Source organism: Macaca nemestrina, chromosome 12 (genome assembly GCF_043159975.1).
Source record: "Macaca nemestrina isolate mMacNem1 chromosome 12, mMacNem.hap1, whole genome shotgun sequence".
NCBI lineage: Eukaryota > Metazoa > Chordata > Mammalia > Primates > Cercopithecidae > Macaca > Macaca nemestrina.
In genome coordinates, this window is record NC_092136.1 from 113,271,742 (window position 1) to 113,299,486 (window position 27,745).

General features: G+C 47.7%; 1 protein-coding gene across 1 annotated transcript; it reads left to right on the plus strand.

The window, feature by feature from the left end:
- Positions 1-67: 67 nt before the first annotated feature.
- Positions 68-27,745, plus strand: LOC105493589 (ankyrin repeat and kinase domain containing 1). Its single transcript, XM_011761359.3, is given in 13 exon segments — positions 68-229; positions 10,379-14,955; positions 14,958-14,985; positions 20,492-20,786; positions 21,953-21,983; positions 21,986-22,039; positions 22,042-22,102; positions 22,505-22,554; positions 23,205-23,360; positions 24,393-24,511; positions 25,148-25,184; positions 26,113-26,580; positions 26,583-27,745. Coding segments are annotated over 12 exon segments (2,286 nt in total). The 5' UTR covers positions 68-229; positions 10,379-14,801; the 3' UTR covers positions 27,416-27,745.

Here is a 27,745-nt window from a genome sequence, read left to right on the forward strand (position 1 = left end):
GACTTCATTGTTATGAAATTCTTTTCTGTGTCTTTATTTTTTCTCTCCCACTAGAATTTAAATTCATTAAGGATTTGGAAGATTTCTTCTCCTATGAGAAGTCTTATGGACAAGAAAAAAAAGAATTAGGCATAGACAGAAGGGGTGTGATCACCCTACTCTGAGCATGTGTCATTCTGGAGGATAGGACTTTGAATTTGGGCTTGGCTCTGTCTTCAAGAGTATGTGGGTGAGTCACCAGTAGTGAGTGTGGCTTCCCGTTCTGTCATGGCATTATCTCCAAACTCATGGCCAGACACCACTGGCTCTCCCATTCCTCAGGGAAGTATGTGGGTACCACCACAATTCTCCCTATCCACATGGGCAAATGTAGGCCCAAAGACCATCCTTCAAAGGTCTCAGAGAATCCTGGTGTTTTAGGCCAAGCCTCAGCCCTGCAGTGTGTCTCTTGTCCATGATAATAATAGCCTCACCCGGGGAAGTGCTTTTATCTTCTTCAAAGGCCTTTCATGTCAGATTTCATTTCATCTGCACAACATCCCTGTGAGGTAGGTATTATTATTTCCCATTTGAAGCTAAGGGAAGACAGGCCCGGAGATCCAATATCTTGTCCAGAATTTCCTAAGGCTGAGCCAGCGCCAAAATCCAGCCTTTACCTTGAACCTCACTGCGCGCTACCTGGCCCTGTCTCTCCTTTCATTAATTTTCTGGTCCAAACTGCAATACAGTCAACCAGCTGGTTCTTTTCACCTGCACCCTGAGCACGAGGGGGAAAATGAAACTCTAACGCCTTTAAGGTTTTATCAGAAAGCCTCATTAATCTACCCGCAGTCTGTTAGATAACAGCTTAAATCTCTCCACTGCAAAGGATTACCTTCCCATCTGATCAGGCACAACACATTAGAGGAGGCGTGGGGTGGGCATGAGCGTGTGGAGGCCACGACGCTTTCTCTGCAAAACTGGAGATATTCAAATTTCCAGATCTGCTGTCCTCCCCCAGATGGGCTAGGAGCCCAGCATCTGCCTGTACGTCAAGCAGCTCCTCCGTGAGGTTACTTGAATGACAGCATGTTCCTGAAAAGCTCCTCACTCATTCATTCATTCAATATATATTTGTCAGGTACCTACTATGTGCCAAGTATTGTGCTAGATAGTACAAAATGACATTGGGAAAAATGAGTCCTATTTTCTCATCCACATCTATTATTATTCTAGCAGGGCATTATCAAGGTGAAAATAACTCAGACACATACAAAAACTCCCCTTGGTGCTGTCAGGGCCTTGGAACCTGAACTATGCACCCCATGGCAGGTATCACAGAAATAGCCACTGAGAATTGAGGGAAGGGTCTGGCTGGCCTGGAAGAATCTCCAAGTCCTAACCCTTGGATTACAGGAGTTATCACTCCAATGTTCAGAGGTTCAAAGTTCAGACTTCTGTCCATCTGCTCTCAGTCATTTATAAATGAAGGGATCTGGGCTGATTAAAGCAAATTCGCTCCTATGCGGTCTTTCTTTCCACTAGACCCAGCTGCCACTTGCTCTCCAGGGGCAGGTTGGAAGTACATCAGGAGAAATTCGGTCTGCCCTATTTACCCCATCAGGAGGCAGAGTGAACCCTCTGAGCACCAGTAAACAATCTCTGACAACTAGGGATAGATGGACCTGGCCTTATCTTTCCCTTAGATGTTCTCTGTGGCCACCCTTCTCCACGAAACCACAATCCATTCGGGATCCCTAGTTCTGGCTGAACCACACCTCCGAGGCTCTGGATCACTAAAAGAGCAACAAAGAAATACGTGCTTTTTGTTTGTTTATTCATTAAAACTAGTGAAATCATACAAAATTCAGGTCAAGAATTAAAGTAGGAGTGCTGTTTTTGAAATGAGGACATTCCAAATAGTGGAGCTGTTTGCTGCTGTAACCAAAGTCATTGAAAAGAGAAAATCACAAGTAGAGGGCTAGAAAAGATGGCCCCCAGCAGGTTTTTTCTGAGGGCACTCGGAAGCAGTGTGAACTAACAGTGGGGCTGCCAGCTTTGGCCTTGCCAGGGCTGTGACCTCAGACAATCAGCTCACTTCTTTGGGTCTGGGCCTTTGACTTGTTCTTTCCTTGTAGATAAGACAATGGGTATTTGCTTGCCCATTGCCCACTCTCCCGATTTTTCTTGAGGAACCACCCCACCCAGGGCTTAGACCACATGATTTAGGTGGACCGGATGCTAGCTAGCCCTGCTTCCAGGGGTGCACATGGATTCGGGCTCAGCCAGTCACACCATTGCACATCCCTCTCATTACACTGATTGGGTCAGAGATGGTCATGTGACCAGAAGAGTGCCAATCAGAAGTCAGCTCAGAGTTTTGCTGGAGTAAAGGAGAAAGGAACTTTCTCACTGAGTCTGCTCAGAAGATAGGATGGGCATTTGGAGCTGCAGTGATGATTTACCATCCTCAAGAGGCTCTTCACTGAGAATGGAGTACACACAAGAGGAAGGCAGGACCAAGAGATGCAGTTGAGGAGAGCCCTGACATCACTGCTGGGGCCCTCAGATCCCACTATGCCTGGGCTGTCACTGGGCTTTTTAGTTATGTGAGATAGTAAATTCCCTCCTTGCTTAAGCTCCTTTGAGTTGTCACCATTACCAAAAGATCCCTTATCAATACCCCTTCTACATGATTCCCCTTGTCCCTTTTATCTTGCCTAAGTTCTATTCACCCTTTGTGAAAGTTGCAGATACCAGGACAAAATCACTTTTGTCAGACCCAAATTGGAGGTGGGAAAGCAGGAAGAAGAAGGACCCACGCTTGCTTGAGATAAGACTGTTTCAAGGACTTTCTAAAATAAGCCCCTAAGAAATTCCTTCACGTCCTTCACACGTCTCATACTTTTCATGATCTATGTTTTATACATAGGCACATATTTCTAGGACCAGGTTTGTCACTAGACATTCGTTAGGACTACAGCAATTCAGAAAAGATACTCTCAAAAGAGCACTTGCCTAGTAACAGCATCTCCACCAATGAACTGACGCCAACTCTGGCTTTAAGCCTCCAGAGCCAATGAACTCTGTTTCCAAGCAGCTTATGTGAACTTATCCTTTTGCCAATAAAAGCTTCCCCTCACCCTCCCCTCTTCGGGTGCATCTGTTGCTTGCTATAGCTGTGCATCCTGGATTATAATCCTTTTGCTTACTCCCAAATAGACTAATTAAATTAGGAGATATATTTCTCTGATGTCTTTTTTTTTAGGCTGACACCTTAAGGTATCAGTTAAAATGTTAAGTGCTCCTGCCCTATTTTCCCCATCTCCTTTCTTTCTCCAACATAATACCTTAATAGATACATATTATCCTGACATACTGTTTAACTCGCTTCTCGTGATATATAATTTATTGTTTGCATTCTGCTCCCTTTTCCCACTAGAATATGAACTTCATAATTTTTGTTGGTTCTGATCCCTGATGTGTCCAAATACCTAGAAAAGTGCTGATACATAATAGGTGCTCAATAAATATTTGTTGCTTGAATGATGAAATTTAGCAAGAGAAGGCATTAGGGGACTTTCACTAGGGCCAGCCTGGGGTGAAGCCTGATTACTCTAACTTCAGACTCTCCACAGCTCCCCAGCCCCTACTGGTGATAATGGTTTAAGCTAAAATACTACAGTAAACACTAGCTTCTGTTTATTAGTTTCCACTATGTGCCAGGCATTGGGATAAGTGCTGGGCACACACAGAGGGATAGGACCTTCTCTTCTCTCAAGGAGGTCCCAGTCGAAAGAGAGCCAATGGACAACACACTAAAGGATCACATACCCTTGGACTTAGTGAATGTTTGTGATACAAAGCTAGGGCATCTGGCCCAGCATGAGGCACTGGGGTAGAAATCTTCCTGGAAGAGATGATGTCTGAGCTGTCCCTTTCCATTGGAAGAAGGACATGGCAAATATGAGTGTGGGTTGTGGGTAGGGAGGGAAGATGAAGAGAAATGAATGAAACTGAGACTACACCAAAGGCTGGGGCAGGAAAATGTGCTGTGATTCCCACCCTCACTTTTCTTATCTGAGCTGACCGAAGACATCTCCACAAGTTCCCTTATCCACTCTCTGCCACCAAAACACATTCTCATTCACCTTCCCAAGTAGATAAGGTCCTCTGCTCCTTTGAATTTCATGGCAAAAATACTCTTAGCAGGCCTTCTTTGGTTACCTGTTCTCACATCACTGGATGCCATCATCTGGAAATACCTGTAAGCTTGTGTCTAGACCAGTCTTTGTTTCTATGAAAAGCCAGCCCTTGCACCTGTGCCTAGCACCTGGTACCTGCCACCACTGTATACCTGGAAAGGGGCAATGCTTCAGCTCTCATCTTCAGTCACTCGCCTTCTCCACTCCCAATTGCTCCTGATTCGTGCTCCCAGGGGCCCTCCCGGGGCCAACTATGAGTTCCTTTCTCTTCTAGATCATCCTGATTCCCCCAGGAGAGAGAGGATAGCTCAGAGCTGGATGGAATCTGAAAGGCATTCTTTTCCCAGTCTGAAACTCCATCTGCTTGACACTCTATGTGCCAAGTTTCCATATTCAATGCAAATTTACCAGCACATACATAGTTTTCCTCTTACTGGTTAAAAAGGGTTTTGACAGTCCCAGGGACACATTGCTTTCTTTCCAACCAAAACTGGAGAGACAAAGAGACATTTCCACTGCAACTAAGTAATCCTGAAGTTTCTCCATAAGCCAAATTTGACTGAGCTAATACTGACCTTTCCACAGGCACAGCTTCCAAAGATATCTTTTTGCTGCAGGCAAAGTCCTGATGAGCATATTAGTCAAAGCTCCACCTCTTCAGTACCAGCACACCCACCCTCTCTTTTCTCTTCCTTTCAGGTTGAAGGAGAATGGGGAGTGTCTCTAAATTTCCACAGCTGATTTTTTCCCCCAGGAGGTCCTATTGTTCAGGCCTGACCTGGGGAGCACGTGACACCCCACCCCACCCCCAACAATGAATAAGCCTCAGTCTGAGAGTCCTATATTTGGTTTGATCAAGGCTATTCTGACCATATGTCAAGAGCAATGTACCTTGGCTGGAAGCAAGCCAGATTTAAGTCGTGGGCCGTTGAATTGCCAACTGCATGACCCAAGGCTCCACTAAACCTGCAAAAATGGAAATAATAATAGTACCAAACTCAGAGGGTTGTCAAGAATATTAAATGAGATAATGCAAGTTAAGCACTTGGGATGGAGGGTCTGGCATGAAGCAAAGGCTGGCAAAATGACTGTCTGATTATTGCTTTGACCCCTGAAGCCTCACCATCAATTGGTTCTCTCATTCGAATCAGAAAAGCCCTTTGCTTGGAAAACCATACTTATAAAAATATGAAGCATCGTAAATGATCATAAGGAAACTGATCGGTGGAAGGTAGCAGTGATGGGAATCTCTGAGGATCTCTCCCAGGAGAATCTGCCTAGGGGTTTTAGTGGCCTGACCCTGGGGAGGCAGGTTGGAGAAAACTGTAAAGGAAAAGCCGGATCTGCTACAAAATGACTCAGCACCTACTCAGACTAGAGAGGTCTCTGAAAAGAGGCCAGAAATCAGCCTTCACCCCGGGAGATTCACCTTCCTTTTCATTCATTCACTCATTCATTCATTCATTCATTTATCAAATGTTAAATGAGCTCCCTCCTACATGGCCAAGTACTGACGACAGAGCAGAGAACAAGATTCCTGTCCAGCAGCCCATATTTTACTAGTCTATTTGAGTTTCTTTGACTTTTAAGAATTGTATTCTTCACAACCACCTATATCACATAGTGATAAAAACAAACAAAATATTTTCTTTTTTTTTCCAACTTGTATTTTAGATTCAGTGGGTGCATGTGCAGGTTTGTTGCATGGTTGTATTGTGTGATGCTGAGGTTTGGGGTATGAATGATCCTAACACCCAGGGAGCCAGCAAGCAAGCAGAGCACCCAGTAGGTAGCTTTTCAACCCTCACGCCCTCCCTTCTCCACCCCCAGTAGTTTGCAGTGTCTGTTATTCCCATTTTTCTGTCTATGTATTCCCAAGGTCTGGCTTCCACTTCTAGTGAGAACATGTGGTATTTTGTTTTCTGTTCTTGTTTTAATTCGCTTAAGATAATGGCCTCCAGCTGCATCTGTGTTGTTGCAAAGGACATGAATTTATTCTTTTTTATGGCTGCATAGTAGTCCATGGTATATATGTACCACATTTTCTTTATCTAGTCCACCATTGATGGGTTCCTAGGTTGATTGCATGTCTTTGCCATTGTGAACAGTGCTGTGATGAACATATGAATGCATGTGTCTTTTGGGTAGAAAGATTTATTTTATACCCAGTAATAGGATTGCTGGGTTGAATGGTAATTCTAAGTTTTTGGAGAAATATTCAGCTTGCTTTCACAGTGACTGAACTAATTTGCACAACCACAAACAGGGTATAAGTGTATAAGTGTTCCCTTTTCTCCACAGCCTCGCTGGCATTTGTTATTTTTTTTTTTTTTAAATAATAGCCATTATTAAAAAAGGTTGCTGCAAAACAGTAACTCATTGTGGTTTTGATTTGCATTTCTCTAATGATTGCTGATGTTGAGCACTTTTTCATATATGCGTTAGCCGCAGGTATTTTTTTGAGATGTTCTGTTCATGTCTTTTGCCCACTTTTTATTTTTTATTTTATGTTTCCATAGGTTTTTGGGGCACAGGTAGCATTTGGTTACATAAGTAAGTTCTTTGGTGGTGATTTGTGAGATTTTGGTGCACCCATCACCCGAGCAGTATACACTGCACCCTATTTGTAGTCTCTTATCCCTCGTCCTCCTCCCACCCTTCCCACCAAGTCCCCAAAGTCCATTGTATGGTTCTTATGCCTTTGTGTCCTCATAGCTTAGTTCCTGCATGTCAGCGATAACATACAATGTTTGGTTTTCCATCACTGAGTTACTTCACTTAGAATAATAGTCTCCAGTCTCATCCAGGTCGCTGAAAATGCCGTTAATTCATTCCTTTTTATGGCTGAGTAGTATTCCATCGTATATATACACCACAGTTTCTTTCTCCACTAGTTGATTGATGGGCATTTTGGTTGGCTCCACAATTTTGCAATTGCAAATTGTGCTGCTGTAAACGTGTGTGCAAGTATCTTTTTCATATAATGACTTATTTTCTTCTGGGTAGATACCTAGTAGTGGGATTGCTGGATCAAATGGTAGTTCTACTTTTAATTCTTTAAGGAATCTCCACACTGTTTTCCATAGTGGCTGTACTAGTTTACAATCTCACCAGCAGTGTAGAAGTGTTGCCTGATCACTGCATCCATGCCAACATCTACTGTTTTTTGGTTTTTTTTTTATTATGGCCATTCTTGTAGGAGTAAGCTGGTGTGGTTTTGATTTGCATTTCCCTGAGTGATGTTGAGCATTTTTTCATACGTTTGTTGACCTTTGCCCACTTTTTTTTTGAGACGTAATCTCGCTCTGTCACCCAAGCTGGAGTGTAGTGGTGCAATCTTGGCTCACTGCAACCTCCGTCTCCCAGGTTCAAGTGATTCTCCTGCCTCAGCCTCCCAAGTAGCTGGGACTGCAAGTGCACACCACCATGCACAGCTAATTTTTGTATTTTTAGTGGAGACAGGGTTTCACTATGTTGGCCAGGCTGGTCTTGAACTCCTGACCTTGTGATCCACCCACCTCAGCCTCCCAAAGTGCTGGAATTACAGGCGTGAGCCACCACGCCAGCCTCCTTTGCCCACTTTTTACTGGGGTTATTTGAAAGCATTGTACTACCTGACTTCAAACTATACTACAAGCCTACAGTAACCAAAACAGCATGGTACTGGCACAACAACAGTCACATAGACCAATGGAAAAGGATAGTAAACCTGAAATAAAGCTGCACACCTACAACCATCTGATCTTTGACAGTCAACAATCACAAGCAATGGGGAAAGGACTCCCTATTCAATAAATGGGATAACTGGCTATCCCTATGTAGAATGAAACTGGACCCCTACCTATCACAATATATAAAAATTAACTTAAAATGGATTAAATATTTAAATGTAAGACCTAAAACTATAAATATCCTAGAAAACCTAGGAAAATACCATGTTGGACATTGGCTTTGGCAAAGACTTTATGACTAAGTCCCCCAACAAAACAAAAACAATTGCAAAAAAATAAAAATGGACAAGTAGGCCCCAGTCAAACTGAAGAGCTTTTGCACAGCAAAAGAAACTGTCAACAGAGTAAACAGACAACCTATGGAATAAGAGAAAATATTTGCAAACTAGGCATCCAGCAAAGGTCTAATATCCAGAATCCACAAGGAACTTAAATAATTCACCATGCAAAATCTTTTCTTGGTTTCTTTTTTTTTTTTTTTTTTTTTGTGGTCTGGCTAACTCCACCCCTAAAAGAGAAAGGGAGGGAGGGAGGGAGGGAGGGAGGGAGGGAGGGAGGAAAGAAAGAAGGAAGGAAGGAAGGAAGGGAGGGAGGGAGGGGGGGAGGGAGGGAGGAAGGAAAGGAACTTACTCTGCTTAACAGTAAGGAAAATAGAAAAAAAAAGAAGTTATAAGAAGCATGACACTAGTCACATTTTAGAAGTCCCTTTCTTTACCTGCAGAGCCAGCAAGCTTTCAGAGTTCCCAAGAAAACCACCTTTTAGTATTTAAGTCCTTCCCTAGTCCTAGCTTTCCCTTGCTCCTGCCTATCCAGGAAGGGCCCAGAGGAGAGCAGAAGGATAGATTTACGACCAGATCACCAAGGTTGACATAAGGAGGGCATTTTCCCTTTAGAGTCCTGCTAATAGGAGGGTCAAGGTGATTTCCTCAATCTCCTTGGCCTCTTTGTTAAATTAAAAAGGGTTAAATTTAGCATTCCTAGTCTCTTGGATACTCCCAGAGAAGGTATTGACCATGACCTCTTGGGCATGTTCTGAGGCTGCTCAGGCCCCATGTTGGAATGATGCTTCTCTGAAGCCCTGGCCACAGCCAAGCATTTCTTCTAAACTGCTTGAGGTGGCAAGATGCTTGGGACATCTGTTTCTTAATTTTATATGGACCCAGCCCAGAACCACAATCACCCAAGAGCATAGGAAACCTGTGGCCATGATTTTGACAATGAAAACCGTGGTTCATGAAACTCAGGGCTTCCATTTTTGGCTTCTTGACACTCAAAGTAGTTTTTCATCAAAAAGCCCTTCAAAAGGGAGACTGGTTTCCATATTAGGAAGGAAAATCTATACTCTGCCAACTCCAGAAATGTTCTTACAACATTGTTGGTTTACTCCATCTCACTGCCTCTTTCATACACACCCCATAGCAGGAGGCCCCAGCTTTGGAGCCCAGCCTGTGTCTGCATCCCTGCACGTCTCAGCCGCAGGCACGTGATGCCTTGAGCCTCAGTAAGCATGCTGGATAGAAAGAGTCCCCGACATGATTTGGACAATGGCATGTTGGCTTTTTATTTTGGCTTTCTCTGAATGACTCTCATATTTTGTGAATTGGGTAGAATCCTGGCCCTGTCAGTGGGTCTTAGCTTATCTGACCATCACCTTGGTCAAAGTATTGAGTCTTGGAACAAGTTCGCTCCCTCTCACCATTGTCTCCAACCTCAGACATTTAACACAGTGGCCTTTCTCTTTCTCCTTGAGGTTTCTACGTGTCCACAGGGGGACACGTAGCTGTGTTCCTTAAGGTGCTCCGTGGTAAATGTCAGATTACTGCCTTTCTCCTATTGTGGGAATATTTTCCTTCCAAGAATATAACATTACCTAGTAATAAGGACAAGAACGAGAAATAGAAGGGCGAAGGAGAAGTAGGAGGAGGAAAAGGAGGAGGAGGAAGAAGAGAAAGGGACTTTATATGTATTTTTTTAAATGTTCCGTTTGGAGATAATTATAGATAAGCACACAATTTTAAGAACTTATGCAGAGATCCCTGATACCCTCATCCAGTTTCCCCCAAAGGTAACATCTTATGTCACTATAGCACAACATTACAACCAGGAAATCAACAGTGATACAATCCATAGTTCTCACTCCGGTGCCGTCAGTTTTACATGCACTCATTTGTGTGTGTTTGTGTATGTGTGTCTGTGCATCTGTGCATGCATTTAATTTGATGGAATTTTGTCACATGCATTGATTCATGTGACCACCATCACGGTTAAGATACAGAACAATTTCATCACAAGGATCCTTTGCACCAACCTTTTATAGCTACACCCACCTGCCTCTCCCCCAGTCTCACCTCTGACAACCACTAATCTGTTCTCCATCTCTATAATTTTGTCATTTTAAGAATGCAATATAAATGGAGTCATACAGTACGTAACCTCTTATGATTGGCTTTGTTCACTCAACAGAATTCACCGGAGCCTCGTCCAAATGGCTGTGTATATCAGTAGTTGCTGAGTCCTGTTCGGTAATACAGCACCATTGTGTGTTTAGCCATCATTAGTTGAAGGACATCTGAGCTGTTTCCAGATTTTAGCTATTGCAAATAAAGCTGCAATGAGCATTCGTATACAGATTTTTGTGTGAACACTGTTTTCATTTTTCTGGGATAGATTCCCAAGAGTGCAATTGCTGGGTTGTATGGCAATCATATGTTTAGTCTTATAAGAAATTGCCAAATACTTTTCTAGAGTGGCCGTACCATTTTACATTTCCACCAGCATATGAGTGACCCCATTACTCTACATCCTCATCAGCATTTGGTGTTGCCACTATCTTTTCGGTTTTATTTTTAGCCATTCTGATAGGTAGGTAGTGGTATCTTACTTGCATTGCTTAGTGGCTCATGATGTTAAACATTTTTTCATGCACTTGTTTGTCATCTGTACATTCTCTTCAGAGAAATGTCTTTTCCCCATTTTCTAATTTGATAATATTTTTAGCATTGAGTTTGAAGACCTCTTTATATACTATAGGAACTAGCACTTTATCAAATATGTGCTTTACAAACATTTTCTCCCCATCTGCACTCTTCTCTTCCCCTTCACCAGGTCTTTCAATGAGTGAGAGTTTTTCATTTTGATGAGTTCGGTTTATCAATTTTCCCTTTTATGGATTGTGCTTGTGAGGTTCAGCCTAAGATCTTTTCATCTAATCCTAGGTCCAGAATATTTTCTCTAACAATTTTTATAGTTTTACATTTTATATTTAAGTCCATGATTCATTTTTAGTTAATTTTTCAGGTGTGAAGTATCAGTTGGTTCATTCTTTTGCCTAGGAGTACTCCTAGTATATACCTAAGGAAAGTAACCTTTAAAAATATACCTAGTATTTAGGTGTATTTTATGGATGATAATCCTAATAACTGTTCCAAAAGGTTGTTGTAAGAATTATAACCTTTAAAAATATACTAGGTATATTAAACTAATATTATATTATATTATCATGTTATATTAGTATAATATACAGCAATGTTTTGGAATGGTTATTATGATTATCATCCATTTTACAGATGGAGAAACCCAGAAAGATTTGATAATGTGACCAAGGTTAAACAAATGCTAAGTGATAGAAAGAAGTCAGGGTTTAAATGCGAGTCTGACTGACTCACTCACTCCAGCATTTAAACCTGTTCCTATTGCCTCGTTCAATCCCTTTTGCTCTGGGAGTCCTGCTTCCTGAACAGATGTTCCAATTTCCTGCATACATTCCTTTATCCTGACCAACCTCAGTACACAAGCTACCAGAGGCTGGGGCCTGCCAGAACCTATCCAGGGTTCTCTGTGACACGTTTGCAGGGTGGAGAACAGGGGCAGACTGGGAAACTTCCCTATATGCAAATAGCTTGTCATTCCGGTTTGGGGAAAGGCTCACATCGGATTTCAGCATCTTCTAAAGTATTGCAGAGCTACTGTACCAGCTCACTTGCCTGGGAGGGGCAGGCTAAACATTTTAGGTTCCCCGAAGACAATCGCACATACACACAAAATTCATTTAATAACTCCAAGTCCAGAACACTTCCATCTTCATCTGCCCAAACAAAATACACTAATAGAAGTCAGTCAGAAGGACTCAGAGCATTTTGGGGTAAAACGTCTATGGCTAGAACCTGTTCCTTGCCCCTTCTGGTGGGTGGGGGTCATAGTTGGACTATAACCACCTCATTATCCATTCCCATTTGTAGGTAGATATGGGTAAAGGTCAAGTTTCCCTCCCAACCCCCCAGCTCTCTCCCCTCCACACACTGGCTGCTGACTTCCCAACCAGCCAGGACCTAGGGACTTGTGCACTCAGACCACTGGAAAGAAACCGCAGCCTCTGAGTTGACTTTGCTCTTTTGCAAATCCCTAAACCTCACCCTACTTTTAATGAGAGATCCAGGAGTTCTTTGCCTCTGTGACCTTATACTCAGAAAGGGTCCTTCCACTTACAACTTCTCCCAGAGCTTATCCTACTAGGCCTTTGCCCTGGCCCATGTTAGACAGCTATAAGGAGCAGCACAAGCCCAGTCAAATGATCCAGTCCCTCTGGGTCAATGAATGTGTCTATTTTGCCTGACACCTCAGAAGCCTTGGGGGTGCTTGAACCCACGCAGAGAGTTTCAACAGGTGGGTCAGCAGTAATACGCCCTGCCCCTGCAGTTCCTCCACCTTCAGCCCTGTGAGAAATTCAGTGGTGTTTTGTTCGGGATCTTGGCAACCTGCCTTGAGCCCTGGGTGTCCCCTCCTCTAGGAATGATGCTTTCTTCAGCATTCCTGTGACAGTCTCTGCAGGCAGACAGTAGCAGCTTCTGGTAACTTCCTCTCCCTGGAGAGCCGCTTCAGGTATAAGTGGATCAAGGGGAATTGCTGAAATGACTCAGGCCATTCACCCCTGGTATTTCCTCCAGGAGCTGAGATAGGTCTCCTGAATGTCAAAGATCTGGGTCTCAGTCAAACTTCTGCAGGGCTAGGTGGCTGGTCACCTTCCCAGTCTCCATTTTCACCCTCCCAGTAGAGGGTATGAAACATCCTCTTGACCTCCTGGTCTCCCTGACAGTAATGTCCTTTATCACCTTCCAGACTTCTCTGGCAGAGGCTTTAAACTCGGGCAGGCAGGGCTACTCCAGAAGCAGTGGGTTCTGTCATGCCCTGCCTTGCTCCAGCCAAAGCAAGCCGGGGGCCTCCCTCTGACATACGTCTGGGGGATATGTCCTGCTCCGGATGCAGTTTCCATCATCTCCACCCTCTTCCAGGGAGCATGACTCTCTCTCCCCCTTCTTTGTATTCATAAAAGGCTACTCCCTGATCCTCCCTTGGCCAACCCATTTCCATAGAAACTAAGAGACCTGAGTTTGAATATCAACTACCACTTACTAGCTATGCGTCCATTCATTACTTATTGTCGTAAGGCCAATTTCCACATCTATAAATAGGAGATGTTGACCTCATAACATTGTTGCAAGATAAACAAGATAATATCTGTAAAGCAATGCAGTAACTGAAATAGTCGCTGATCCTGGAACAAAGTGAATGTTCAATTAATAGTGGCTATCACTAGTTTCTATGACAACTGTCTCCAGGCCCAATCTTTGGTCCTTAATCTGCTTGCCAGAATTCATCCTGGAAGTTGCAGGTAAGTTGTTATGGAGGGAGCAAGTTCTCCAGCTTCCACAGGGAGTTTCTGTTTGCCTATCACGCCTACACTGTTCCCTGGGAGTCTGGTGGGCTTGTGGCATGGATGAGGGGCTCTACAGGTTTGGGCTGAAGGCAAGGCACTTCCTCCTCTTGTAGGTGGGCTCCTCAAACCTGACAGTGGTCACTTTGAGGGTTCCTTGTGGACTTACCCAGCTGTAGGCGAGAAGTGGCTGACTCTGCCTTGTGTGGACACAGGTCCTGCAGGTATACCTGTCTCTGGGCAATGCCCCACTTGGTCAGTGCCCCTGGGGAGACCCGTCTGTTCAAGCACTTGTCATTTTCCCTGCTCTAGGGTCTCCTAGGTGAGAGGGCAATCCCATGGACCCAGAACCCAGGGGAACCTCCAGGCTCAGCACTGGTCATGCTCCAGCTACAGCCTCCTCTTATCCCTGGCAACAAACTGCCCCTAGTAACTGGGCCAACCCCGAGGCTGGGGTCCATCCCTCTGAGGTTAGGTAGAGCGCAGCCCCAGGAAGGGAGTCCCCTGCAGACAGGAGCTCAGCCTCCCCCGCCACTCTGTCCCTGCTGACCCCTCCTTGGTAACCTATAGCACACCAAGGCTGGCTGGCTAACAAACAAAACCCCAACAAGAATAAAGGAAACATGAAACCAGTCAGACCAACAGATTCAGACCAGAAAATCCCCATTAAAATTGTTTGAGTCCCAAACGTGCTGGACAGGGACAGGGGTCCAGGCCTGAATCCTTCATAAACCCTCTTGAATGCACTGCAGGAATGCATTAACTGATGTCACTTAGCGTTGGGCCTAAATAAACTGGATCCAGCTTCTCAGGCTGGACTTCTTCCAGCTTCGGTTCACCTCCCAGCATCCCTCCCTACAGAGAACTGGGGAAAATCCAAGGCTGAGACGGGGGAAATGCGAGGGCTTCGGAGGGAAATACCCTCTCCCCAGGCCCAGGTCGCTCCATCCCTGCTGGGGTCTCAGAGCTCACGTCTGGGATTTCCCCACCTTTGCGGGGCAGGAGCGGCCCCTCTTGGGCGCGGAAGGAGGCAGTGCCGGCTCGTCTCCCCTTTCCCCTCTCCCGGACCGGAGGAGCAGGAAGCGGCTGCTCCTTGGGCCACCCAGGCAGCAGCCCCAGCGGGGAGTGCGCGGCGCGGAGACAGCAAGAGAAGGGCCAGGCGGCCGCACCGACCCCATGGCCGCCGACCCGACGGAGCAGCGGCTGGGCAGCCTCCCCGTCTTCACTCGCGACGACTTCGAGAGCGACTGGCGCCTAGTGGCCAGCGGCGGCTTCAGCCTGGTGTTCCAGGCGCGGCACAGGCGCTGGCCGACAGAGTGCGCCATCAAGTGCCTCCCTGCCTCCCACCCGACGCCACCAGGTACTGCCAGCCACGCCCTCCCCTTTCTCGGAGGAGAAACTGAAGCCCGGCAAGCTTTGGACCCAGGGAGCTTGCGAGGAAGGAGTGGGCTGAGTTTGGGGCTGAGGACTGTACCCCGCAGTGTCTCTGAATTCCACCCAGTAGCCTGAGCCTCCCAGGCACAGTCATACCTGTCTCCCTAACCAAAATAGAGCTGGCACAATACCTGTTTGTAGACTCAACAGAGGTCAAAGGCAAGCGGGAACTACCTACCAAAGACTCCTTTATCCTATCTAACCTTCTGAACTTGTCCTGCCTCCTTCCATCCTTCTCTACAGCGCCTTCTTCCCCGGGTGTCCTGTGGCAATGACTGCTCTTGACTACTCTCTGCCCCCCTCCTACTCACCCCAACTCTCAGGGCAGGGCTGAGCTTCCTGGGAGGCTGTGGCACTTTGCTCAGTGATCTGCAGGGAATCATGTTGTCTCTTCCCATGGTGGGTAGAGGGAGGAGGCCCCTCCCAACCAGTGCAGGCTGAGGAGGTCGGGGCATGGAGACTGCCCGACCTGATGGCCTGTACAGGCCCCTGGAAGGTCAAGTCTGGAGTTCTCTGATGTCTGTTTTTGTTTTTGTCCCTTGCTGTCGTCACGTGCACTATAGCCACGCCTTGACATGCCCCCATTTTTCTCTTCCTACCTCTTTCCCGCTGTTTCCATTGTTCTCTGTCTTCCCACTGATTTGGAATCCAGTCTCATTCCCACTGGAGTTGCATATACTAGCTGTGTGCTTGCACTTTGCAGCCATGAAGAAGACACTCGGGATGTTAAATCTGAGCATGATAATCATGTCCTCCAAGGCTCTGGGACATCAATTAGAGAGTTTGGGGCGGGAGCCTCTCCGACTGGCATCTGGCTTGGATGCTATCTGTGGTTCTCTAGGATTACCATGCAAACCCTTAAGACACAGCCTCAGGTGCCACACACTCAATTCCCAGGCCTTCCCCCACCTTATGAGGAGAGGAAAAATGAAATCGCCCAAGGCCCACTCACCTTCCTCCCTCAACATCTGCCTGTTGGTTTTGGAGGAGGGTCAGATTATGCTAGGATTTGTGTAAATCATTTATAGCCTTTGGAATATAGAACGAAATGAAACAGATGGCAGTGACATGATTACACTGTGAGACATTGATGCTAACTCCTGCCGCTTTCCCTTCCCAAGTTCTGGGAATTCCCTGGGTGGAGGGGTAAGATAATTAATGGTAATTAAGGCTTAGTATGTATGGATTACTATACTAGGAGCTTTACATGCATTACTTTACTAGATCTTCTTTCCAGCTATTCATTCATTCATCCACTTGACAAACGCTTATTGCTCTTCTACTATGTGTCAGGCACTGTTCTACACCCTGGGATTAATGATAAATGCAACAGATGTGTCCTTTCTCTCCAGGAGCTTGCAGCCTAGGGGGAGGAAGACGTTAACTAGATAATCCCACATGTAAATGTAAATGTGCAACTGTGAGAAGCTTAAGAAGGGGAGATTTGTGGTTCTAAGAGAGCTCATTAATAGAAAGTTTGAGATCAGAAAAGGCTTCCTTGAAGAAGTTGCGCTACAGCTGAAATGTGAAGAATGAGTGAGTTAAGTAGGTGAGGAGGAGAAAGTTTTCCAAGAACAGACAACAGAGTGTGCAAAGAATCTGTGGCAAGAGGGGCATGGTAAGTACAAAGATGGGAAAAGGCCATGATGGCTGGAGCTGGGAGAGTAAAAGAGCAGTGGAAAACCACCGAGCATTTACAGCCAGGTAGCAGTGGTGATGATGGGAGGGATTAACCAGAATTGCAGTATGGAGAATGCATTGGGAGGGGTACAGTGGATGCTGGTCAAGTTAGGAGATTGTTATCTTCATTCTGATAAGAGATGGGTAATCGGGGCTAGACTGGAGTGTTGGTAGTGGAGATAGGAAAGGAATGGGTTAAGCCATATTTAGAAGCTAAAAATCCACCTGACTTGGTGCTGGATTAGTCATGGGGAGGGTCATGATGAGGAAGAGGGGTATCAAAGCTAACTTGATGTCTGGCTTGCCCAAAGGAATGGAGGGTCCACTAAAATGTCCACTCCATGAGAGTGTCTGTTTTGGTCACAGCTCTGTCTCCTGTGCCTGGCACATAGTTGGTGTTCAATAAATATTTATTGAATGGCAGTGTTGACAATTAATGAAGAGAATATGAAAAGAGGCCTAGGTTTGGAGAGGAAGATCATGAGTTCAGCTTTGTACCTGTTGAGTTTCAGATGCCTTTAAATAGTCAAGAAGTGTTGTCAAGCGGACGTCAGAGTAAAGATTGGTGTTAAGAATATTAAAACTTGGGAGTCATTTGTTATAAGTGGTCATTAAAACTAGGGCATCAGGCCGGTCCTGGTGGCTCATGCCTGAAATCCCAGCACTTTGGGAGGCCAAGGTTGGTGGATCACCTGAGTTCAGGAGTTCAAGACCAGACTGACCAATATGGTGAAACCCCGTTTCTACTAAAAATACAAAAATTAGCTGGGCGTGGTGGCAGGTGCCTGTAGTCCCAGCTACTCGGGAGGCTGAGACAGGAGAATTGCTTGAACCCAGGAGGCAGAGGTTGCAGTGAGCCAAGATCACGCCATTGCACTCCAGCCTGGGCGACAAAAGTGAGACTCAGTCTCAAAAAAACAAAACAAAACAAAAGCATGGATGAGATGCATTCATTCCAAGCACTAAGTGAAAAAAACAAAGTCCCTGACCTCATGAAGCTTATAACCTAAAGGAGGAAGACAAAATAAATAGCAAATGAATAATAAACTTTTTAGCTATAGCACTCATGACCACCTGACAGTTCTTGATTAAAATATCTAAGGAGAGCTGAGAAGTCTGATTTTCTAAGAAATGGTTTGGTCTAAAAATATTAATGCCAGGGCCCTCTGTGTATAAGGGAGATAAGAGTTGGGATGAGGTTGCTTTTTTTATATAGACTCCTCTGTGAAATACACACTAATTAGGTACCATTTGAGTAGAGATTTGAAGCAAGTGAAGGGGTAATCCATGTGGCTCTGTTAGGGAGGAGTGTTCTAGGCAGAGAGAACAACAGGTGCAAAGGTCCTGAGGTGGGACCACACTGGGCACGGTGGAGGAACAGTGGGATGTCCGTGTGCCAGGAGCACCGTGAAAGGGGAGTGATTAGGAGAGGAAGTCAGCAAGCTGTGCCTGGGGTTGGGGACAAATCTTGTAGGACTTTGTCAGCCATGAAGGAACTTTGGCTTTTACCGTGATGAGGAGAGCCATTGGAGAAGGGCGGTGACATGCTGTGACTTAGATTTTAAAATATGACTTTGGCTGCTGGTTTGAGAATGATTGTGGAGAGGAAGTGAGAGAAAGAGAGAGTCCAATTAGGAGGCTTGGGGCAAGATGCACCTTGCGGGAGAGGTGGTGAGAAGTGGTCAGCTTGTTGCTCGACAGTACTTTGAAGCTGGAGCTGGCAGGATTTGCAAAGACTTGACTGTAGGAAGTGAGAGGGAGAAAGGAGTCAAAGATGACACGAGGGTTCTATTCTGAGGACTAGAAGGACAGAGGCCCCATTCACTGAAATGATGAAAACTGGAGGAAGAGCAGGTTTCAGGGGAAAATCAGGAGGTTAGCTTTAAACGCATTTGGTATTGAATATCCAACTGGAGATGTCGAGATTGACTAGAGAAAGATTATAGAGGGAGAGGAGCAAAGAAGAGGTGCTTGGACCAAGCCCCGTGGTCAAGTAACATGATATGAGCTTGCAAAGGAAACAGAGAGGAAGTGACCAGAAAGGTAGGAGAAACGCAGGAGAATGTTGACACATGGCTCAAGTAATGAAGTTTCAAGAAAAAGAGTGAGAGATCTGAACTATACACTGACAACTGAAAACTGTTGGTTAGATATAGCAATATAGAGGCTGTTGGTGACTTTAGCCACAGGTGTTCAGGGAAGTGCAGGTACCAAAAACTAGACGAAAGTGGGTGCAGCAAGATGAGGAAGAGGAGAGACAGCAGTCAATGCTCTCAAGACTTCTGGGTATGAAGCTATGAAAGAACTGTGCAAGGCAGGTACAATAATTCCCAGTTTTTAGTTTAGAAACTGAGGCCCAGAGGATCCACTTGCCCAGGGTCATGCAGGTAATAAGGGGTGAAACTGGGATTTGAAATCAGGGTAGTGTGATCCCCACGTCCCATGCTTTTTTCCACGTCATGGCAGATGTCATTGGTTCCTGTGAACCCAAGAGGATGAGAGAAGACAGATTAAAAATATCACAGAGGTGGAGAAGAGATCTCTGGCACAAGTAAACAAGAATGGGAGAAACCTACACTAGCCAACCTGTCCAGATGCCAGCAAGAGCATGTGGTTTTTCCTGAAGGTTGGGGCTCTCCAGTTGGCTTCCCAGGGAGGCCCCGGAAGCACATTGCCAGCAGGCTCTGACTGCAGCAGCATCACAGTTTTGCAAATACTGTGCTCTCAAATCTGTCATTTCTCCTTAATCCCCATCCCCGCAATCCCAAAACAATCCATATTTACTGTTCTGTGGGCACATACAGTGAAATGAGCAACAGGGTTTGCAAATGCTTATTTTGTAAGGCCTTCCCTTAAGTTGTGACTTCTGTTCGAATTCAACAAAGATGTATTGTGCAGTGCATGGCAATGTGCTGTGGGAATTATAAAGATGAATAATTACAGTTCATCCATAAAATGGAATAGTGTGCAGCTTTGGGAGATCATGCTTTGGAAGAACCCTGCAAAGGGAGGCTCAGGCTATGTGGGTGCTGAGAGATACGGCTGGAGGGGAGCAGGGGAGGAAGGCAGGGGCTCTGAGGATCCCGACGGCATGCATGCAGTGGGGCTCCACAAATGCGGGGAATGCGGGGAAGTGCTCGTGCTCCACATACTATGTGATCCAAAAGGAAAGAGAAGAAAGAAGGAGTGAAAGGGTGGGAGAAAGGGAAAGAGATACCTTGAAGGTGGATAGTAAAAGGATTTACCAAAATATCAACAGAGGCTAGCTCTGGAAGGTTGCATACCTGATTATTTATTTTTCTTTTATATAGCTCTCTATATTCCCTATGTTTCCTACAAGGTATACGTATTACTTCCATAATTTAAATGGTAACAAATGATGTTTTGAAGCAGAAGCATGAGGCATCATGTTGGTCCTCCAGGGGCTCAAAATCTACTAGGGGAGATAAACATAGAAACAAGCAACCAGAATAAATGATAAACTGTGATACGCGCTTTTTGGTGGCCACCTTTGCAGAATAGACTGGCTCCTAGCTGCAAACTCCTTAACCTCCTGCCTTGTTGCTGCTGGACTGTAATCTATGCTGCCTGCTAAATGGTGCTTCATGTCTGTCCTCCTCCACTACCTTGCAAGTTCCCGAGGCTTCTCTGGGTCCCCACAGCCTGGCATGATGGCTAGTTTTTGTGTTCTTCTGGTTGCTGTAGTAATGAATGGGTCACCCCCTTCCATATCTTGCTTCCCCTCTCCATAGCTCTGATGTGAATTACCTCATTGAAGAAGCTGCCAAAATGGAGAAGATCAAGTTTCAGCACATTGTGTCCATCTACGGGGTGTGCAAGCAGCCCCTGGGTATTGTGATGGAGTTCATGGCCAATGGCTCCCTGGAGAAGATGCTGCCCATCCACAGCCTCTGCTGGAAGCTCAGGTTCCGCATCATCCACGAGACCAGCTTGGCCATGAACTTCCTGCACAGCATTAAGCCGCCTCTGCTCCACCTGGACCTCAGGCCAGGCAACATCCTTCTGGACAGCAACATGCATGTCAAAGTAAGGGCTCTGGCCAATCCTCTGCTCCCTTTCACTTGAGGGTTTCCTCCAGGTAAGCAGAATTATCCACCTGCCTGACCGGCCTGACAAGGGTTTTAAGCAGTTGCCTTCATGGACAAATTCTAAAGGCAGGGATCACACTGCAGCAGAGATGGCTAAGCAGTGAAATTTGGGGCATGAGGCTGGGTATCAGGATGCCTATTATAACCCTCTTTGGACTCAGTTTCCCATTTCTAAATTGGATAGAATAATCCCTATCCCCCCACACTTTCTTTTATTTGGATGGAGATGTGTGTAAATGAGACAATCCCTAAGAAAGGTTGTAATGGACATTCTTTCACTTTCTAAAACTCTTTTCTGCCCCAGGACCTTTGCACCTTCTGTTCCCCCACACCCCCCCGATTTATCTAGCAAAGGTCTACTCATTATTCAGCTCTCAGCTTAAACATCACCTCCTCAGGGAGCTCTTCCCTGATCTACTCCAGTAGGTCCCCATTATATACCTTCACCGTACCTCTGATTCTCCGTATTACTAACCCCAACATAGGTATATAATCATAAGTGAAACACTTTCCTTATTGGCTGGACCCCCCATTTGAATAAGTATTTACGAGGATATGGAGTGTGTGTGTTGACAGGGCGTGTCTCATTTTTCTCATCTGCTGCCCAGTCCTTGGTCCACAGCCTTCCTGGCCCTCAATGCATGGCCAACTTGGCAAGTGAATGACTCAATGGATGGGAGCAAAGGGAAGATAAATGTCCGTGGTATAAGTGTTTCAGGGCCCCGGAGGTGAAACGAACAGCTCACCGAAGGTGGCAACTTCATTCATAGTCTCTGGATAATGGTAACACCTACCATCTCCTAACTACATGCCAGGCACTGTTTAAGTGCTTTTTGCATGGTACTTCATTTAGTGCTCACAATAGCACTATGAGTTAAATACTCATATTCCTTCTACTTTACAGATGAAGAAACTGAGGCTCTGAGAAGATAAGTAATTTGGCCAAGATCATCCAGATAGTCAGTGGTAGTGCTGGGGGGAGTGCCGTAGAAAACCACTGCTCTACCCTGGAACAGGCAGGTGGCAGGAGGGGTGAGAAGCCATAGCCATTTTCTGTTCATGTGACTCTATCGCGTCCTTATCCCTGCCCCTGCTTTCTCCCAGATTCCAGACTTCGGCCTGTCCAAGTGGATGGAAAGTCCACCCGGATGCAGCACATCGAGAGGTCGACTCTGCGGGACATGCTCAGCTACATCCCCCCGAGATACTCCTGGAGAGTAACAAGGCCCCGGGGCCCAAACATGATGTGTACAGGTGAGAAGGAGGCCAGGCACAATGCCACACACGCAGCAGGCAGCTTGCTGCCACCACCCTGCCTGGCCACTATGGCCCAAAGGGCAGGACAGTGCGGGGATGAGGTCTGGCCGGAGTCGGAGGGCTGGGGAGGACTCTGGCTGGAGAGGTGGAGGGCTGGGGAGGACTCTGGCTGGAGAGGCGGAGGGCTGGGGAGGACTCTGGCTGGAGGGGCGGAGGGCTGGGGAGGACTCTGGCTGGAGAGGCGGAGGGCTGGGGAGGAGTCTGGCTGGAGAGGCGGAGGGCTGGGGAGGACTCTGGTGGAGAGGCTTGCCTGGGACTGTGTGAACTGTAGGCGCCCCAGGCTGGGGTGATCTTGAATGTTCAACTAAGTCATTCAGAAAGCGTTTTCTGCATCCACAGCTTTACGATTGTCATCTGGGGGCTCCTCACTCAGAAGAAACCATACTCAGGTAAGCAGGCAGCTATGGCTCTGTGTCGGGGGCAAGAGGGCCCCTGGGAGGGGTTCCTGGAAGGGGCTGTGGAGGGCTGAGGGTTGAGAAGGAGTGCAAGTCCAGGTGTGTGTGGAACTGTATTCTCTTCAGGGATTCCTCTCCTCACCCTCCTTCCTTCCTGCCTCTACTTCTAGGGCTCATGTCACAGCTGAAGGAAAGGGAAAGTCAGCCCAGCCCCCAGCCCATGTTTTGTGGCTCTAACTTCCTTGCTTCTAAAGTGCCTTTTCTGCCTTCTCATACCCCTGCTCCCTGCCACCTATATGCCAGGTAAAGAGACTGCAGGAAACTTGGAAAACCTCGCAACGTTGAGAGTCAGAGCCTTTACCTAGGCCTGTCTGTCAGCCCTGCTACTTTTGGACAGCACAGACCTGCAATGTGGGTCATGTCTAGTCTTGACCTGAGACGTGGCTGGAGCCAGACCAGAGAGACTTGGCTACTCAACACAGAACCTCAAGTCGGTCGAAAGTCTAGCTGTTTACTCACCAAGCATTTGTGGAGCCCCCACTGCATGCGTGCCCTGTCGGGATCCTCAGAGTCCCCGCCTTCCTCCCCTGCTCCCCTCCAGCCCTACCTCTCAGCACCCACATAGCCTGAGCCTCCCTTTGCAGGGTTCAACATGATGATGATTATTATCCAAGTGATGGCAGGCATGCGGCCCTCCCTACAGCCTGTCTCTGACCAATGGCCAAGCGAGGCCCAGCAGATGGTGGACCTGATGAAATGCTGCTGGGACCAGGACCCCAAGAAGAGGCCATGCTTTCTAGGTGCTCATCTGGTGCCCCTTGCCCAGGGACTGGGAGCTGGGCGTAGCCGGGAGGGGAGATGACTGGGCACTCCTGGGAGCTATGCAGAGAGACACTTTTGACCCTATGGCCTAGAAGCACTTTTTTTGTGTGTGTTTTTTTTGTTTGTTTGTTTTCAGAAATACGGTGTCTGTGGTCCAGGCTGGAGTGTGGTGGTCATTCCTCACCATAAGCTCGAACTCTTGGGCTCAAGAGATCCTCCCGCCTCGGCCTCCTGAGTAGCCAGAACAACAAGCACACCACTATGCCTGGCTAATTTGTAGATTTTTTAAAAAAAGATGGGGTCTCACTGTGTTATTCAGGCTGTTCTCAAACTCCTGGCCTCAAGTGATCTCCTGCCTCATCCTCCCAAAGTGCTGGGATTACGGGTGTGAGCCACTGTACCTGGCCTAGAAGGACTTTTTGAGGCAGAATCTGCATCACGGGGCTGGGAGGGCAGCATTGGGAGCCAGGAGTAGCTGAGGATGGGTTCTGGGCTCTGTGTGTGTTAATGCATGTCCCTGTGGGAGGCAGAGTAGAAAATCCTTGGCACCAAAAGGCAGAAGCCACAGCATCTGGGCCTGGCCCTGTCGCCAAACTCTCCAGCCAGCCTTGGGTCCTTTCAGAGCTACTGTTCCCTCATTTGTAAAATGTTTCCAGGCCATGAGATCACAGGCCGGGGATGGCCCATGAGGTCATCCAGTCCTTTGGGGACTGTGAAAATGTACCTGTGTGTAAGTGTGAGCATCTTAGAGATCGCCTAACCTTGCCCCCTCAATCTGTGGGAAAGGACCCTGATAACTCAGAGGGTCAGTGACTTGCTGAAGGTGCCCCACCATGACCCAGTTTCCTGCCTTCTCGAGCATGTATATGAACATACGTTCATATGCTCCTATGTTCAATCCAGGAATGGATTTTGGGAGGAGACAGGAATGCTAGGGCATCTAAAACAGGGAGGGTACTGTGGGCCAGCCTGTTGCTTCCTTTCTTGTCTTTCTCCCATTCATGGAGCAGACATTACCATTAAGACAGACATACTGCCGTCACCGCTGCAGAGTCCTGTGGTCGTCCCAGAGAGCGAGGCCCTGGCCAGGAAGGTGTCTTGCAAGCTGTTGCTGCGCCAGCCCCGGGAGGTGAGTGTGTGCGTTGGGCAGTCCTTACGGTCGTGCTAAGCTGGAGCCCGCTGTGTGGACTGTTGTGATCTCTGGCCAGACACTGAGCACTCACGCACAGCTCAGCTCGGGGCCACCTCCATCCAGAGGGAACACCTTTCCCTAATTTGCACGAAGGTGCGCCAAGGGATAGTGGTGCCTGGAGCACAGAGCCCCTGGGAAGGGTATACCTTCTCTCACATGCTTGGGACCAAGCTGACTCCCGTCCTGCAAAGGAAGGCCTGGCTCTCCCAAGCTTTCATGCTGTTGGTGTCAACATCATCCCTCTGCTCTCCTGTCCCTACTCTAACACGGGAACCAGCCATGGGTTAGCATGGGACTCCCCTAGCTGAACTCACAGATCCACCCTGAAGTTCACATGGCCCAAGAGGAAGGCAAGGCCCTGAGCTGCCTCTTTCTGGAGGGTTTTTCCAGCTCAGTGTTTTCCTCTGGAGAGCTGGCGATAGTCATAGCAAAGGAGAAGGGTCTCCCAAGATAGGGTGGGCTGTGAGTCCTGACAGTGACCCGGAGTGCTGGAGAGAGGGAAGGAGGGGAGGAGGGCACAGGCTAGAACTGCACCTCTGATCTCCACCTTGCCTGCTGGTTATGCCTCCCCAGGTGAATGAGGACATCAGCCAGGAACTGATGGACAGCGGTGAGTCTGGGTGCCACGGGTGGGACCAGAGAACTCACAGCAGAGAAAGTGGAGTCAAACCACACCCTTTCCCCATCTGCCTGGCCTCCCCCTCCTCCCCAGGCCTGTCACACATCCAGGGTTTGGATGCCCTTTTCCAGCACCCAGCTGCGTGTTCAGAAAGGCACATGCCCTCAGGGAACCTGGCCGCCTCCCCTTCAGGTCTGTGTCCTTGCAAGACCGGATTTCCCCTTTCCTGACCTGAGAGGTGGAGCATTGGTTCTCAAGGCTAGCTGCATGTTAGAATTGCTTGGGAAATTTAAAAAAAAAAAAAATGCTTTGCCTTGGGCACACCCTAGACTAATTAAACCAGAATCTGTGAGGGTCAGGCCTGGGTAGTAATCATTTATTCTAATACTCCACTGGGTAGAGCAAAAGGATGTTGATCCTTAAGACCTCAGAGGGGAGTTTAGATCATAGAGCTCCAATCACAAGTTTATTTACAACTTACAACTACTTACTTCCCCTCAGGCCCTCCCCTGAAAGCTCTTACCTATGTAATTTGTCCTTCAATGGTAGAAGGAGCTGGTCATTGTCTGTCCTCTCTTTGCTGATCCAGATATGGAAGCTCAAAGAGGCAGTGAATTGGCTAAGGTCAGGGGATGCTGAGGGGTGAAACCAGGATTTGCACTCACGCCTCCTGAGCCCACTGCTCTTTCTGCCTCATCCGTGGGGAAAGGACTGCAGGACTCAGTTCTCCAGGACGACAGAACCTGAACTTGAATAGTAACAGTTATGGCTGTGTAGAGAGCCATGCTTAGGAAAGGCATTGCCCTTACTGCTCTAGCCTCTGTTCCTGGATGGTACTTCCAGGAGGCAGGGGGATGGCCATGATGACCTCTGGACAGGTCACAGGTCTTTTATTTCAACCCCATCTTTCTCCCAGCAGACTCAGGAAACTACCTGAAGTGGACCTTTCAGCTCTCCGACCGTGAGAATTTGGTCCCAAGAGATGAGGAACTGTGCATCTATGAGAACAAGGTCACCCCCCTCCACTTCCTGGTGGCCCAGGGCAGTGTGGAGCAGGTGAGGTTGCTGCTGGCCCATGAGGTAGACGTGGACTGCCAGACGGCCTCTGGATACACGCCCCTCCTGATCGCCGTCCAGGACCAGCGACCCGACCTCTGTGCCCTGCTTTTGGCACACGGTGCCGATGCCAACCTAGTGGATGAGGATGGTTGGGCCCCACTGCACTTTGCAGCCCAGGATGGGGATGACCGCACTGCGCGCCTGCTCCTGGACCACGGGGCCTGTGTGGATGCCCAGGAACATAAGGGATGGACCCCTCTTCACCTGTCTGCACAGAATAACTTTGAGAATGTGGCACAGCTTCTGGTCTCCCGTCAGGCTAACCCCAACTGCATGAGGCTGAGGGCAAGACCCCTCTCCACGTGGCCGCCTACTTTGGCCATGTTAGCCTGGTCAAGCTGCTGACCAGCCAGGGGGCTGAGTTGGATGCTCAGCAGAGAAACCTGAGAACACCACTGCACCTGGCAGTAGAGCGGGGCACAGTGAGGGCCATCCAACACCTCCTGAAGAGTGGAGCGGCCCCTGATGCCCTTGACCAGAGCGGCTACAGCCCACTGCACACTGCGGCTACCGGGGGCAAACACCCGATCTGCAAGATGCTGCTCAGGTATGGAGCCAGCCTTGAGCTGCCCACCCACCAGGGCTGGACACCCCTGCATCTAGCGGCCTACAAGGGCCACCTGGAGATCATCCATCTGCTGGCAGAGAGCCACACAAACATGGGTGCTCTGGGAGCTGTGAACTGGACGCCCCTGCACCTAGCTGCACGCCACAGGGAGGAGGCGGCGGTGTCGGCACTGCTGCAGTGCGGGGCTGGCCCCAATGCTGCAGGGCAGTCAGGCTGGACACCCCTCCACCTGGTGGTCCAGAGGGGCACCTTCCTGAGGGTCATCAACCTCCTGGAACATCACGCGAATGTCCACACCCGCAACAAGGTGGGCTGGACACCTGCCCACCTGGCCGCCCTCAAGGGCAACACAGTCATCCTCAAAGTGCTGGTCAAGGCAGGCGCCCAGCTGGACGTCCAGGATGGAGTAGGCTGCACACCCCTGCAACTGGCCCTCCACAGCCGAAAGCGGGGCATCATGTCTTTCCTAGAGGGCAAGGAGCTGTCAGTGGCCACTCTGGGTGGTTCTGAGCCAGGAGCCCAGACAGAAATTTAGACAACTTGGCCAGGCGTGGTGGCTCACGCCTATAATCCCAGCACTTTGGGAGGCTGAGGCAGGCAGATCACCTGAGATCAAGAGTTTGAGGCCAGCCTGGCCAACATGGTGAAACCCTGTCTCTACTAAAAATACAAAATTTAGCTGGGTGTGGTGGCGCATGCCTGTAATCCCAGCTACTAGGGAGGCTGAGGCAGGAGAATTCCTTGAACCCAGGAGGCAGAGGTTGCAGTGAGCTGAGATCACACCACTGCACTCCAGCCTGGGCAACAGAGCGAGACTCCATACACACACACACACACATATATATAGGAAGGAAGGAAGGAAGGA